The 16155-nt window shown below is 41.6% G+C and overlaps 1 protein-coding gene across 1 annotated transcript in view; it reads right to left on the minus strand.

The window, feature by feature from the left end:
* Positions 1–16155, minus strand: part of LOC128698398 (ubiquitin conjugating enzyme 6) — a 55801-nt gene that overhangs the window by 12367 nt on the left and 27279 nt on the right. The window contains exon 2 of the mRNA XM_070094178.1: positions 15442–15570. Within this exon, the coding sequence (XP_069950279.1) occupies positions 15442–15570 (129 nt within the window). The remainder of the gene's footprint in view (positions 1–15441; positions 15571–16155) is intronic.

The raw sequence follows: 16155 nt of genomic DNA on the forward strand, positions 1-16155 counted from the left end.
AGCAAGGGAGGGAGAAAGAACAGACTCGAACAGCTGGAACTTCCCAGGGGGGTAGGGAAAAGTGAGATGCTACATGTACATAGAAAGGTGGTAGTTGAAGAGAAGACAAGAGCGAATGAAGGCGAAGAGAGAAGGGACGGAGTAAGCAGGGGCGGCGAACAAATAAAGAATGTCTACTAATATCAGTGACCATTCTATAAATGGAAGGATTGCGGAGATCATGAGAGCGTACATAGTAGCGCAGGCAATGGGCATCACGGCGATTGGATAAGGATGGAACGTTCGCTTCTGCATAGAGGCTTTCGACAGGGGAAGAGCGAAAAGCACCAAGGCATAAACGTAATCCTTGGTGATGAATGGGGTTAAGGCTAGAGAGAGTAGCAGGAGATGCCGCTGAATAGATCTGGTCACCATAATCAAGTTTCGATAAAATAAGGGTGGAATGTAGGTGAAGGAGGGTTCGACGATCAGCTCCCCACGAAAGATGAGCAAGGGTTTTAAGAAGGTTCAGCCGGCTGTGACAAGTTGCCTTCAGAGAGGTAATGTGAGGTTTCCAGGATAACCTACGATCAAAGAGGAGGCCCAGAAACTTGACTATCACGTTCAGGGATACGGGAGCCATAGAGGTACAAAGGATGATCGGAGATGACAGAGCATCTAGTGAAAGTGATTTGGTGGGTTTTAGTGCTGGAAAATTTAAACCCATGTGTGGTGGCCCAATTGGAAACACGGTCGACTGCATGCTGGAGAGAAACTGTAAGGAGGTGACAGTCAGCGCCTGCACAGGCAATAGCGAAGTCATCAACATAGAGTGATGACCAAATATTTGATGGAAGACTAGAGGCCAAATCATTAATAGCAAGGAGAAAAAGTGTTGTGCTCAGAACACATCCCTGGGGGACACCTTCAGCTTGGATAAAGTCCGGGGAGAGCACATTATTAACCCGAACACGGAAATGCCTGTCAGTTAAAAAGTTCTTAAGGAAGGATGGTAGATTGCCTCGAAGGCCTAAGGAGTGGGCTTGGGCTAAAATATTATACCTCCAAGTTGTGTCATATGCCTTCTCAAGGTCAAAAAATATGGCAATAACTGAGTGGTTATTCGCAAAGGCATTACGAACATACGTATCCAAGCGCAGTAAGGGGTCTATGGTAGAACGTCCCTTACGAAAGCCATATTGACGAGTGGAGAGACTGTTGTGTGTCTCTAAATACCACACTAAACGTCTATTTACTAGACGTTCCATTACTTTGCAAACTGCACTGGTAAGAGCAATGGGACGATAGTGGGAGGTTTCATGTCCCGTAGTGCCTGGTTTGCGGAAAGGGAGAACAATGGCGGATTTCCACAGCTGTGGAAGAACTCCTTGTGACCAAATAAGATTGTAAAGGCGTAATAGGACTGCAAGGGCTGACTGATGTAAATGTTGTAGCATACGAATATGAATGTCGTCGGGCCCAGCTGCCGATGGTCGACAAGCTGAGAGTGTTGCCTCCAGTTCTTGAAGTGTAAAAGGCACATTATACTGTTCTTCTCTGAGAGAAGAAAAGTCCAAGGGTGCTAACTCTCTGGCAGACTTTGAGGAAAGAAATGAGGGGCATAGATGGAGTCCCTGAGAAATACGGACCAGATGATTGCCAATTTCATTGGCAACATCTAGTGGGTTTGCTATATCAACACCGGCAACCCGCAGAACAGGAGCCGGGTCAGGAGAATATTTACCACTCAGTTTTCGTACTTTTTTCCAGACTGCACTCATAGAGGAAGCAGAGGTGATGGTGGAGACATAATCTCGCCAGCAAGTGCGTTTAGCGTCACGGATGACACGGCGAGCGATCGCACGCTTCTGTTTAAAATCAAGGAGTCGCTCTGTGGTTCTATTGTACCGGTACCTGCCCCATGCAGCGCGTTTCAAACGTACTGCACGAGCACAAGCAGGAGACCACCAAGGCACGCATTTCTGAGAATGCCTGTCCGAAGTTTGGGGTATAGAATGAGAAGCTGCGGTGAAAACGGAGGACGAGAAGAGGTGTAAAAGCTCATCGATGGAGGACGAAGAAGGAACCTCTTTAAAAACAGTCAGGTGTGAGTAAAGGTTCCAATTTGCCCGATTAAATTGCCAGCGTGGGGTGCGAAGAGGTGGCGAATATGAAGGGGAAGTAAGAATGATTGGGAAATGATCACTGTCATGTAAGTCCGGGAGAACAGACCAAGTAAAGTCTAATGCGGCGGAGGAAGAGCAAACTGAGAGATCGATGCAAGAGAGAGTATGAGTCCGAGGATCAAAATGGGTGTGAGTACCTGTATTTAAAACATGGAGGGGGTGGGTGGCAAGAAAAGCCTCTAACTGAATTCCACGGAAATCACAGTGAGACCCCCCCCAGAGGAAATGGTGGGCATTAAAATCACCAAGTAACAGAATCGGTGGCGGTAATGACGAAACAAGGAAGGCAAAATCCGGAATAGATAATGCCCGAGAAGGAGAGAGATATAAAGAACAGAGCGTATACCACCTATGTAAGTGGATACGGGCTGCTGTGTAATGCAGCGAAGTATGAACAAATAGCTGATGGTACGGAATATCAGTGCGGAGAAGAAGGGCACTTTCATTAAAGGTCCCATCAGGAAAAGGATCTGAAGAATACAATAAATTATAGCCTGAGATGTGAGAAATAACAGCAGAGTGTAATTTTGGTTCCTGTAAGCAAATACCAACAGGGGCAAACTGGGAGAGTAACATCTGAAGCTCACCCCGATTACCCCTGAGGCCGCGTATATTCCACTGTAAAAAGGCCATGATTGGCAATGATAAAGATACTTGAAATCCGCAGGTAAGGGTTCCTACGGACTAGAAGGGTTAGAAAAGTCCACATGCGGAGGCAGTGGAAAATGTTCAAGCAGCGAAGGAACGGTGCGCTGTGAAGAAAGGAGTTGCGCAGATGGAGCAGAGGAGAGAGAAAGAGCGGAAGGTGGATCAGTGTCCATTGATGGTTTGGTCTCTGCAATATATTCAGAGATTGCTTCAAGTGTTTCGGAATTCAGAGATGTCGTATGGGAGACAATATTGGGAATGGTAGGGGGAGGATGAGTAAAGATTGGAACTGTATTGGACTGTACCAAGGTAGGGGGGGGCGAAAGGGTGGAGGGAACTGGAGAAGCGTGGCAGGGGACAGAAGAGACAGGAACCTGGGAGGTGGCAGAAGAGGAAGAAACTTGGGAGGGAACAGGGAAGGAAGGTACATTACGAGGAGGAGGGTGAACCTCTGCACTTGTAACTGAGCCAGTGAGAGGGGAAGAACTAGGGACAGAGACAGGGAGGGTAAAATGAGGAGGTGGAAGATGGGTAGGAGGTGTTACCGGACCTTTTTTTGACTTTTGAGAAGTAGAGGGACGATTGGGAAGAGGTGTCGTACGAGGTCTCGTCGATACTGAGGCTTGTAAGAGAGAACTCGAAGAAGCGAGATTAGACTGAGGCGTTGAAGTAGGGACGTCTGAGCCGAGGACAGCAAAAGGATTAGATACAGGAGTGATTATGGGAGAGGTAACCACAGAGGTGGGTGTAGAAGATGGGATACCAGAAGTGGGGGGACGTTTTGAAACACGGGAATAAGAAACACGTGGGAGTCTCCCTTGGAGGCGGAGATGAGAAACTGCCATGGCATAAGGGAGACCTTCTGTCTCTTTGAGGTAACGGATTTCCCGCTCGTTTAAATAGACCTGACAACGGCGAGAGTACGAAGGGTGAGCCTCATGACAGTTAAGGCAAGAGGGAGATCGATTGCAAGACGTATTAGAATGGTCATCGGCACCACAGACTGGGCATTCGGCGATAGATCTGCAATATTTCGCTGGATGGCCAAATCGCCAGCAATTTCTACACTGTTGTGGTGTAGGGATCACCTTTCGAACTTGTAACCGATGTCCTGCTATATAAACTGAGGATGGGAGTTCTCGGCTGTCAAAAGTTAAACGAGCCACATTGCTAGGGTATCGTCTCCGCCCACGGGCAGGAAGAACGTAAGTGTCTACCTTGAGGATTGGGAGATCTTGGAGTTCCAGCTGTTCTAGAATGTCGGTGCCACATGTCTGGAAATTTTGTTGAACTATGGTATGGGGCAGAATGACGGTACCACTACAAGAATTGAGGGAATGATGTTTTTCAAGGGTGACAGGAACAGTATCTATATGGGAAAGACGAGAGAGCTCACGAGCCTGGGTAGCATTCTGTACGGTAATGATGCGCGTACCGCTCTTAAGAGCATGAAAAGAAATATCTTTACCAACATGGCGTAGGAGTGCCTTGCCAATACTATGGTCAGAAAGATAGGCAGTAGAGGAAGTTGGTCGTAAAGTGAAGAATTTAGTCCACTGTTCAGTCTGAAACTGAGCGTGGAAAGGTAGTGAAGGACGTGTCGATCGTTTCTGAGAAGAACGAGAAGGTGAAGGTGGAGAAGTATCATCAGCAGGTAATTGTCGTTGACGTTTAGGCGTGGGACCAGAGTTGGTCCGACGTGGAACGGGTCGGCGATTTGAAAATTGCCGCACCGTAGAGGGAGAGGCCGGAAGCATAGTCAGAGGAGAGCGAAGGTCTGATAAATCGAAGGAGTCAGTCGAGGCCTCAGTACCTGAAGCGGGTGAGGAAACAGTACCGGCAATAGGTACAGAGGCATGAGGAATGTCTGAAGAGTGGTCCAAAGACGAGGCGGGGTCAGAACGGGGTGCGGTATCAAGAAGGGGCCCGGGGGTACCAGGTTCATGGACTAGGGCTGCCATGGTTAGGTTACTTCTTTCTTTTTGTTTTTAAGAAAAAAAAAGAAAGAAGAAAAGAAAATAAAAATAAAAAAAAGAAAAAAAAAAGGGGGGACCGGGGAGGGATAGTTCCTAGGAGGAATGAAAGGGCCAGAAATCTCCCTCCGCGCCCAAGAGGACCTCAGCACCGCAAGTAGCGCAGATGCAGCATGGAACCCGTGCCATACCCTACCCATCATGCTAGTAAACTAACAATCCGGGATAGCAACCTCACATCTGCCGAGCTACCTCGGTGGACAAAAGAGAGGGCGGCCGGATATCCGCCACAAAGCATACCTCCTTCGGCCACCCCCTCCGGAATCCGAAAGGTGGCTTCCAGAGATACACTCGTCGCCCGAAAGACACCCAAAGCTACTCCGGGATACCGGAGAGGGATCGGGACATCCCCAGGCGATCCAGATTCCACGGCAAACTACGCCACCGCTAAGAACCTCAACGGAATGGGATGGACCCCGGTATCCTTTCTCCTACCCAGGAACTAGCGCGCCTGTGGGAGAAATCCCAAAGGACAAAAAGAGGAAGGGCAAAAGGGAGGAGTGGGGAGGAGGAGGAGGAGGAAAGGAAAAAGGGGAGGATGGGGAGGATGGGATAGGGGAGGGGAGATTGGGGGGTAATTAGGTTCGGTCTGAGGAAGAAGACCGATAGGTCTAATTCCTCAGACCAAGAGCCTCTTCACCACGCCAAGGAGCCCCCCTTGAAGAGGAATACATTTGATAGACTTTTTGGCATTCACCAAAATATCTGCCTTTTACCTCCCACAAAATCAAAAATATTTGATATATTCCAAAAAAAGAAGCCGCAAATAGTCAAACACACTTTGTTTTATATTGTCAGTGAAAATCATTTCAATATAATCATTAATAATGGTGTAATTTAGTGAAATAAGTGAAAAAGTTACTTCCGAGATATAGGCCTGGAATGCCGGCCGGCCCACCGTCTCCAAAATTTTTTTTTTTTTTCGTGAAAATCGCGCTTGTTTCAGTGGTTTTCCAAGTAAATTGATGTTCTAGTGCAGTTATCCTCTTCAAAATACCGTTTTCTATCACTCACAGACCAAACAATACAACATGGAAACCAGGAGTAACTCTTATATCGAAATACTGCTGGTGGACTCTCGCCATATTATGGCCTATTTTATTCAGTCTAGAGTATATAACATGTTTGTTTGTTATTTATAGTGTTTATTATATCATATTAGATCAATTCTGATAGATAAATAAGCCGTATAGTTGATATATAAGCTGATATAAACGTAATAATGAAGTGATTTCACCTGGCACCATCTGGAGGGGGAATACTGCCGAGTGTACCCAGGTGCTTCCTGATAGGCTAGACGTCTATTGATAAGCTCCACTTACTCTTATATGATGCCAAATAATTATTATATTAGAAAGAATAATGCAAAGAAAAAGCAATAAAAAACAAGGAAAAAATTCCAGAAAATACATGGGTTGAGAACAGACGCGCTACCTACATCGCCGTTACCATACCTGATATAAATGACTATAATTTCTTGTAGAAACATCTTAGAACATTGATTCTTGTACCATTGTGTTGCCAAAGAGTTAAGCTATTTTTCGGTATATATAACTCATTTCCATAATTTTTCGATTTTTGGTTGAGCGCGTGCGGAAAATTGTCCATATGCTCCCTTAAGAATACCCATGACTAAACCTGATTCCTCCTTTTTTCTTCTTCTCCCTTTTCCCCTTTCCTCTTTCCTTTTTTCTCTTCTGGGTTGTCTTTCTTCTGTCTTGTGTTTCTGTTCCTTCATTATTTATTTCATTATTTCCCCTCCCCCCCCACCTCTGTGTTCTTGCTCTCCGTCTGTGGGCACCTAGCTCCCTTGCAGTGCTCCCCTTTCTTTGTATTTCACTGGCAGCTCCTCCTTACTTCCCCATTACTACTTCCTTCCATCTCCACCACTACTACTACTACTACCACTACCTCTTCCTGCCTATATATACCCGTCCTGCTCTACTTCTCGTTAGTGTGACTTTGTAAACGGTCCAAGTTGGACCGAAAGGGCGGCGTAAGCTCCTTTCTATGTGCAGGTTATTTGTGTCATTATGCTATGTATTATTTGTTCTAGCATACTTTTTATGTTTCTATGCTATTATTATATTGCCCTATGTCATATCAGATCAATTGTGATAGGTAAGTAAGCCTTATAATTGATATTAGCATGAGTATAGAATATTTTGTTGGCTAGTGTATGTCCACCATCTCAGCACTATTCCCAGGGGATGTTCCTGACTGGTTCCTAGACCATATTAGCTCTGCCCACTCCACCATGATCTCAAATGGTGAAACTGTATTATATTAGACAAAGATATGAGAAAATTATATAAAAAAACACGGAAAAAAAATGCCACGTCAGCGCGCATGTTACGCAAGGCGCTGTCACTATGCATGTTATAAAAGACTATAATTCCTTGTAGAATCATCGTATAATGATAATTATACCAGAGTGTTGCCGGAAAGTTCAGCTATTTTTTGGTATGAATAACCCAATTTTCGTATTTTTTTTTTTTTATTTTTTTTTTTTTGCACACCGCACGTGCACTAGGGGCCTCATGTAAAATGGAAGATAGCGCAAAGTAATGTTATACCAGAAATATCTCCGGGAAGCACCCTGGCTCAACAGGCACATACCAGTGAACTAATGAAGCTTTGTGAATAGTAGTCTTTAAACCAACAGGTAACTCACACTAGAAATGAAAATACCCTGGATCTGATATTCAGAGGCAACGAGGAACTAATCAGAGACATAACAATATACTCTGATCATAACATCATAGAGGTTCAAACAAGTATTAACTCAGGGTTAAGAAACTATCACTAATGTTAGAGACGGGATGTTCAGCAAGTTTAATTTTAACAATCATAGAATTGACTGGGAAAAAATAAATCAAGAGTTATCAGTCATACCCTGGAAATCAAACATGAGCGACCTAAATCCCCACCAGTGCCTAGAGAAGCTGAATATAGAAGCATACAAGGTATGTATGAAACACGTACTATTAAGGAAACGCAGATCAGATATAGAGAGCATAGGAGATGGTACAGAAGAAAACGAGTTACTGAATTGCTTAAAAACACAAATATGCTACAAGAGAGGAAAGATAGACTTAGCCGAGAGATCACTGAATTAGAGCATAAACTTATGTCCTACCTGACAGAAGTACAAAGGGAACAAAGGGCCATACAGGATATTGCAAGAAACCCAAAATATTTCTATTCCTATGCAAAATCCAAGCTAAGAACTACCTGTAGAATTGGACCACTACTGAGAGGAGACTCGTATACCGATGAACAGGAAATGAGTGAAATCCTAAAAGAACAGTATGAGTCTGTGTTCAGCAACCCACTAAATGACAGCAAGGTAGAAAATGCAGAAATATTTTTTACTCCAGAAGTCCACGCAGACCAACTAACTGACATTAGTCCAAATCCCAGATTTTCTAAAAAGAAATGGAAAACATGCCCACTCACTCAGCATCTGGACCAGATTCATGGAATGCTCTGTTTATAAAGAAGTAGAAAGTACCACTAGCAAAAAAAAAAAAAAAAAAAAAAAAAAAAACATGAAAAAATAGAGAATCTTTTCCCGATCATAATGACACCAAAAGTATAAAATTTGATGGAAAACTTACGGAATTATGTTCTCACGAAGTTAGCGGTCTCGGCGATGTTTACGCATCGGCGATTTTGCCCACTTTCAGCCCTATTTTCGGCCAACTCCACTGTACTAGTCGACAAAAAACATGAATATTTCGCTAGAACTCCATTTTCTTCTATCGAATGAGTGCAAGAAACCACCCATTTACCAATTTCAACTATCCAGTATAGTGGTCAGAATTTAGCAATTTTGCCAATTTCACACAAATTTCAAAAGATGCCAATTTCTGAATAGGGTCCAGAATAAACAAGATATTCCTGGCACTAAAATGACATCTCCTCTGTTCATTAGTCATGTCCCAAGGCCCCTCTTACATTCTTTTGCTTCCCACTTTGAATTTTTATTCTCACAAAAAATAGAAGATTTACTGTTATGCAGACTACTGCATTAGTGTAAAAAATGATATAAATAATATTGGCGCACTTGCAAGAGAATATTAGACTCGCCAATTGACGTGTATTGGACGCTTGGCATTATTTGTTCACTTTTGAACTTTGGTAAAAACCGAACATTTCTGCTACTTTGAGCTCAATTTCAAGGTACTTTTCTTTGTAAAACCAGTCAAAATCATCTCAATTTCTGTAATATGTCTTCCATTCTATAAAATGAGACCAAGAAAACTAGAATACAACAATAAATACCAAACAAAAATACAGTGCAAAGTCGCTGTTTTATTCCAAAAAAACAGTCAGTTTCTTTTCTCTCATTATGCACTGTGTGCTGCAGGATTTTTTCATACTGTGCACACTGACCACAGACCCATTCTTTCATATGTAGGCCTACCAGCTTTCTCCCACTAGATTTGAGGGCACTAGAATTCAGGCGTACAAGTACGTCAAAAACCCTGGGTCGTAAGCCGTACTAGTACGGCCAAAACCCCCAAAGGGTTAAGACCATAAGACAAAGATCACGTCAGCCAGGAAGATGACGGGGTGGGTACTGAGAACTTTCAAAACAAGGGAAATAATGCCAATGGTGACATTCTTCAAATCGCTAGTGCTCCCTCACTTAGAATATTGCTCAGTGCTGACAGCCCCGTTCAAAGAAGGTGAAACAAATACAGAGATTGTGTACGGCTCACATTGAGCCAGTAAAGCACCTAAACTACTGGGAATGCCTGCAAGTCTTGAACATGTACCCATTGGTGCAGAGGAGAGAGAGATGCATGATAATATATACCAGGAAAATACACAAGGGCCTGGTTCCAAATCTGCACACTGCCATAACATACTGGAGTGAGAAAGATGGGAGGAAGTGTAAAATAAACCCAGTGAGGAACAGGGGTGCAGTAGGGACAATAAGGGAACACTGTCAACATCTGGCGTTCCAGACTATTTCAACATTTTACCAGAAGATATCAGAAACATGGCTGGAACAAGCATAGAAGCCTTCAAGAGGAAACTGGACAAGTATCTTCACCAGGTGCCAGATCAACCAGGCTGTGATGGATGTGAGGCAGTGGGCCTACAGCAGCAACAGCCTGGTTGACCAGGCAAGCACCAGATGAGCTTGGCCCATGGCTGGGAGCAGAGAGTAGACAAACTCTTGAAACTCTTCAAAGGTACACCAAAGGCATGTATATTATACGAGTGAGAAGGGTTGGACTCGATAACCATAATATGAGCTGTTGGAGTGTGAGTAGGGTAATATTTTGTGAAGGGATTTAGGGATACCTGTTAGCCGGACTTGAGTCCTGGAAATGGGAAGTACAATGCCTGCACTTTAAAGAAAGGGTTTGGGATATTGACAATTTGAAGTGACTATCTAAACTGTCATATCCGGACGCCTCTGCAAAGAACAAGTCGGCCGTCTCCCACCAAGGCAGGGTGACCCAAAAAAGAAAATCCCCAAAAAGAAAATACTTTCATCATCATTCAACACTTTTACCTCACTCACACAATCACTGTTTTTGCAGAGGTGCCCAGAATACAACAGTTTAGACGCATATACGTACAGTAGGGCCCCGCTTTATGGAATTTTGCTTTATGGCGTTCCACTAATACGGTCATTTCAAATTATGACCAACACTTGCTATACGGCTCCCCCCACCTGACTTTCTAATATGGTCACCGCGCCCCACCCGGTTTGTTTACATTCTCTGAGATCCAAGCACTAAGTCTCTCCATTATGTCTGGAAACAACAAAATTTCAAGTGTTTTTAAAAGTTATTTCATATTTTATATATACTCTGATAATTATACTTATGTATACCTGTACCTAAATAAACTTACATACTGTGCTGGCATGCAGGTACACATTAAAATCAATAAGTGTGTTATGTCTCGAGACGTCATATTAGTAATGATAATAACCGAGTCATTAAATGTCGTATATTACGTTAATATACATATTTTCGTTAATCCATCTATGATATTTTTTCAAAATTATATAATAAACACGATGCATAACATATAAAGATAAATACACCCCACAGCAGAATAAACAAATATGAGATGTGGTAGCAGACGACTTGCACAAATGACCCCATATTAGAAATAATAATAATAATCACCGAGTCATTAAATGTCGTACATTACGTTAATACAGTGGACCCTCGACATTCGATACTAATCCGTTCCCGAGAGCTACCGAATGTCGAAAATATCGTAAGTCAAATTAATTTTCCCCATGAGAAATAATGGAAATCAAATTAATCCGTGCAAGACACCCAAAAGAATGAAAAAATAAAATTTTACCACATGAAATATTAAGTTTAAAGCAATAGAATAATTACAATAACAACAATAACAATAGAATAATTGACACTTACCCTTAATGAAGATCTGGTGATGATTGATGGGATGGGAGGAGAGTGTGTCGAAGTTGTTACTGTTTAGAAGGGGAATCCCCTTCCATTAGGATTTGAGTAGCAAGTCCTTTTCCAGGGTTACTTCCTTTCTTTTAATGCCACTAGGACCAGCTTGAGAGTCAATGGACCTCCGTCACTGTTCCTTTAAGATTTGTCTAAAATGGGCCATAACATTGTCATTGTAATAGTCACCAGCACGGCTTGCAATAGCTGTGTTAGGGTGATTTTCATCCATAAAGGTTTGCAGTTCAACCCACTTTGCACACATTTCCTTAATTTTTGAAGTAGGCACAATGGAGTCCACAACTGGCATAGGCTTCTCAGGGTTAGCCCCAAACCCTTCAAAAACTTTCTTAATTTCCATACTAATTCTCATCCTTTTTACCACAGGGTTGGCACTAGAAACTTTCTTGGGGGCCCATGGTGACTTATTTTGCAGAAACAAGCACCAAAAACAGTGATAATATGGAATGTACCGAATGTATCCTTAGATGCACGCACTCTGGCTGGCTTGTAAACACTGGCACACACGGGGCAGTTCAGGCCACAAGTGGACACGTCTCGTACGAATCATATCGAATGTCGGGTTTTCCATCGAATGTTGAGGCGAAATTTTTGCATTAAAATGCATCGAATGTCGGATTTATCGAATGTCGGGGTCCACTGTATACACATTTCCATTAATCCATGATATTTTTTTCAAAATTATATAATAAACACGATACATAACATATAAAAATGATAAATACACCCCACAATAGAATAAACAAACAAATATGAGATGTCGTAGCCAGATAACTTGTACAAGTGACGGCAAGAATAACACTTTCTCCAGTCTAACATAAGAGAAAATGTGTTACTGGGGGTAACTGTAGAAAATTATTCCTTTTGTATGTATGTATGTAAGTTTACTCAGGTATACACAAATACAGTTACACAGATTATCATACATAACAGCATATGTGTAGAGAACCTAGGATAACCCAAAAAAGTCAGAGTGACTTATTTCCATTGCCTTCACTCAGAGCATCATATCTTCTAAAAATGGTGTTACATGAGAATGGAAGTGTTCTTCTTTATTTATTCTACCGTATCAATGTAGAGACAACTTGTACACAATGTAACTTGTACACAAACCAGACGTGTACACTTTGTTTACAAAACTTACATTCGCCTGGTTTGTTTACATAACTCTGCGCCTGTCCTCCCTCATGTACTCATTCTCTCTCTCTCTCTCTCATTTATTCATTTTATCTCGTTTACTCACTCCTGACCCTACATTAAGACTACAAATATTTTAAGGTAAGTAATGAGTGAACTGTATATGCATTTTATTGCTCTGGGATGCTTAACCCGTAAACGGTCCAAGCAGATCTACGTTCACATGTGTAGTGCTACAAAAGTAGATCTACGTTTTGTTTACATATTTTCAAACAAAAAAAAAAAGTAGATCAAAGCTTTTTTACACATTTTCAAATGTAAAAAACAAAAAGATCAATTTTTTTTTACATACTTTCAAATGTTGAAAAAACATATGTATACGTTTGGACCGTTTACGGGTTAAATATCATAGAATATATGTGTGGTTGGAATGGCCTGGTATGGTAGCCCGGCTGGCTACCATACTTACCACACTTGATTTCTTACAATAAACACTACTCATCTCACCCTAGATTAAAACTACAAATATTTTAAGGTAAGTAATGAGTAAACTGTATATGCATTTTATCGCTCTGGGATGCTTAAATGTAATAGAATATTGTGTGTGGGTGGGGTGGACTGGTATGGTAGCCCGGCTGACTACCATATATACCACACTTGATTTCTTACAATAAATACTACTCATCTCACCCTAGATTAAGACTCTAAATATTTTAAGGTAAGTAATGAGTGCACTGTGTGTGCATTGTACTTTTTTATTGTTTTTTTATGCTTAGTTCTATTGCTAACTTAATATATGTTAGTGTAAACTTGTTATCTAGTATTTGTATGCATTTATAAGGGGGGGAAAAAAAGGGTGTTCCACTTTACAGCGATTTCCGCTTTATGGCGGTAGCCTGGAACCTAACCTGCCGTGTAAGTGGGGCCCTACTGTATAAAGATACACATATCCCTCTAAACTGCCAATATCCCAAACCCCTCCTTTAAAGTGCAGGCATTGTACTTCCCATTTCCAGGATTCAAGTCTGGCTATATAAAAATAACCAGTTTTCCTGAATCCCTTCACTAAATATTATCCTGCTCACACTCCAACAGCTTGTCAGGTCCCAAATACCATTCATCTCCATTCACTCCTATCTAACATGCTCACGCATGCTTGCTGGAAGTCCAAGATCACCTTACTCTTTTCTATGTTCACTTTCTACTTTCTACCTTTACACACACTCCCAAACTCGTCTGCTAACCTTTGCAACTTTTCCTTAGAATCTCCCATAAACACAGTATCATCAGCAAAAAGTAACTGTCAATTCCCATTTTGTATTAGATTCCCTATAATTTAATCCCACCCCTCTCCCCAACACCCTAGCATTTACTTCTTTTACAACCCCATCTATAAATACATCAAACAACCATGGTGACATTACACATCCCTGTCTAAGACCCACCTTTACCGGGAAGTAATCTTCGTCTCTTCTGCACACCCTAACCTGAGCCTATCCTCATTAAACTTCTTTACAGCATTTAGTAACTAACCACCTATTCCATATACTTGCAACATCTGCCACATTGCTCCCCTATCCACTCTATCATATGCCTTTTCTAAATCCATAAATGCAATGAAAACTTCCCTACCTTTATCTAAATACTGTTCACATATATGCTTCAATATAAACACTTGATCTACACATCCCCTACCCATTCTAAAACCTCCTTGCTCATCAGCAATCCTACATACTGTCTTGCCTCTAATTCTTTCAATAACAACCCTACCATACACCTTTCCTGGTATACTCGATAAACTTATTCCTCTATAATTTTTACAATCTCTTTTGTCCCTCTTCCCTTTATATAAAGGAATTATACATGCTATCTGCCAATCCCTAGGTACCTTCCCCTCTTTCATACATTTACTAAAAAAAAACACCAACCACTCCAACACTATCACCCCCTGCTTTTAACATTTCTGTCCTGATCCCATCAGTTCCAGCTGCTTTACCCCCTTTCATTCTACGTAATGCCTCACACACCTCCCCTACACTCACATCCTGCTCTTTTTCACTCCTAAAAGATGGTATACCTCCCTGGCCAGTGCATGAAATTACCGCCTCCCTTTCTTCGTCGACACTTAAAAGTTCCTCAAAATACTCCTGCCATCTACCCAATACCTTCATCTCCATCTACTAACTCCCCTACTCTGTTCTTAACTGACAAATCCATTTGTTCCCTAGGCTTTCTTAACTTGTTTATCTCACTCCAAATTTTTTTCTTATTTTCATCAAAATTTCTTGACAGTGCCTCTCCCACTATCATCTGCTCTCCTTTTACACTCTTACCACTCTCTTCACCTTTCTTTTACTCTCCATATACTCTGCTCTTCTTATAACATTTCTGCTTTGTAAAAAACCTCTCATAAGCTACCTTTTTCTCTTTCATCACACCCTTTATTTCATCATTCCACTAATCACTCCTCTTTCCTCCTGCACCCACCCTCCTACAGCCACAAACCTCTGCCCCACATTCTAGTACTGCACTTTTAAAACTATTCCAACCCTCTTCAACCCCTCCCACTACTCATACTTGCACTAGCCCACCTTTCTGCCAATAGTTGCTTATATCTCACCTGAACTTCTTCCTCCCTTAGTTTATACTTTCACACCAGCCATATCCCACAGTGGCAGGGTGACTTGAAACAAAAAACTAAAGTTCAGCTTTTCCACTTCATATGCTTTTACTAAATCCATAAAAGCAACAAATACTTTTTTACATGTACAGTATCTAAATTTTATTAACATATATGTTTTAATGTTCTGCACATCCCCTAAGGTTCCCAAATCAGCACAGTGTTTTGCAGTGTTATCAAAATATGCATCTTTATATACACAAATTCAAGAGAAACACTGAGAAATTATCAGTACTTACTTAATGGGTATCAAAACAAAATTAAAGTACATACATGTAAGCACTGCAAGGGGCACTCACTTGAAAATTGAGCCAGCTTTGCTCTACAATAGCAGCTACACGTTTTTCATATTCACGACGATTCTCCTGATAAAGCTGTGCCGCCAAACTGTTTGCTGGAGAATTAGGGTTGGGTTCATCCAACAACGACTGCAAGAAATATTAAAAATAAAGTTATATCACACATTATTGATTGGAGGAGAGCGTGTATAGTTCCTTTATATAAAGGGAAAGGGGACAAAAGAGATTGTAAAAATTATAGAGGAATAAGTTTACTGAGTATACCAGGAAAAGTATACGGTAGAGTTATAATTGAAAGAATTAGAGGTAAGACAGAATGTAGAATTGCGGATGAGCAAGGAGGCTTCAGAGTGGGTAGGGGATGTGTAGATCAAGTGTTTACATTGAAACATATATGTGAACAGTATTTAGATAAAGGTAGGGAAGTTTTTATTGCATTTATGGATTTAGAAAAGGCATATGATAGAGTGGATAGAGGAGCAATGTGGCAGATGTTGCAAGTTTATGGAATAGGTGGTAAGTTACTAAATGCTGTAAAGAGCTTTTATGAGGATAGTGAGGCTCAGGTTAGGGTGTGTAGAAGAGAGGGAGACTACTTCCCGGTAAAAGTAGGTCTTAGACAGGGATGTGTAATGTCACCATGGTTGTTTAATATATTTATAGATGGGGTTGTAAAAGAAGTAAATGCTAGGGTGTTCAGGAGAGGGGTGGGAT

This window comes from Cherax quadricarinatus, chromosome 44 (assembly GCF_038502225.1).
Source record: "Cherax quadricarinatus isolate ZL_2023a chromosome 44, ASM3850222v1, whole genome shotgun sequence".
NCBI classification, from domain to species: Eukaryota; Metazoa; Arthropoda; class Malacostraca; order Decapoda; family Parastacidae; genus Cherax; species Cherax quadricarinatus.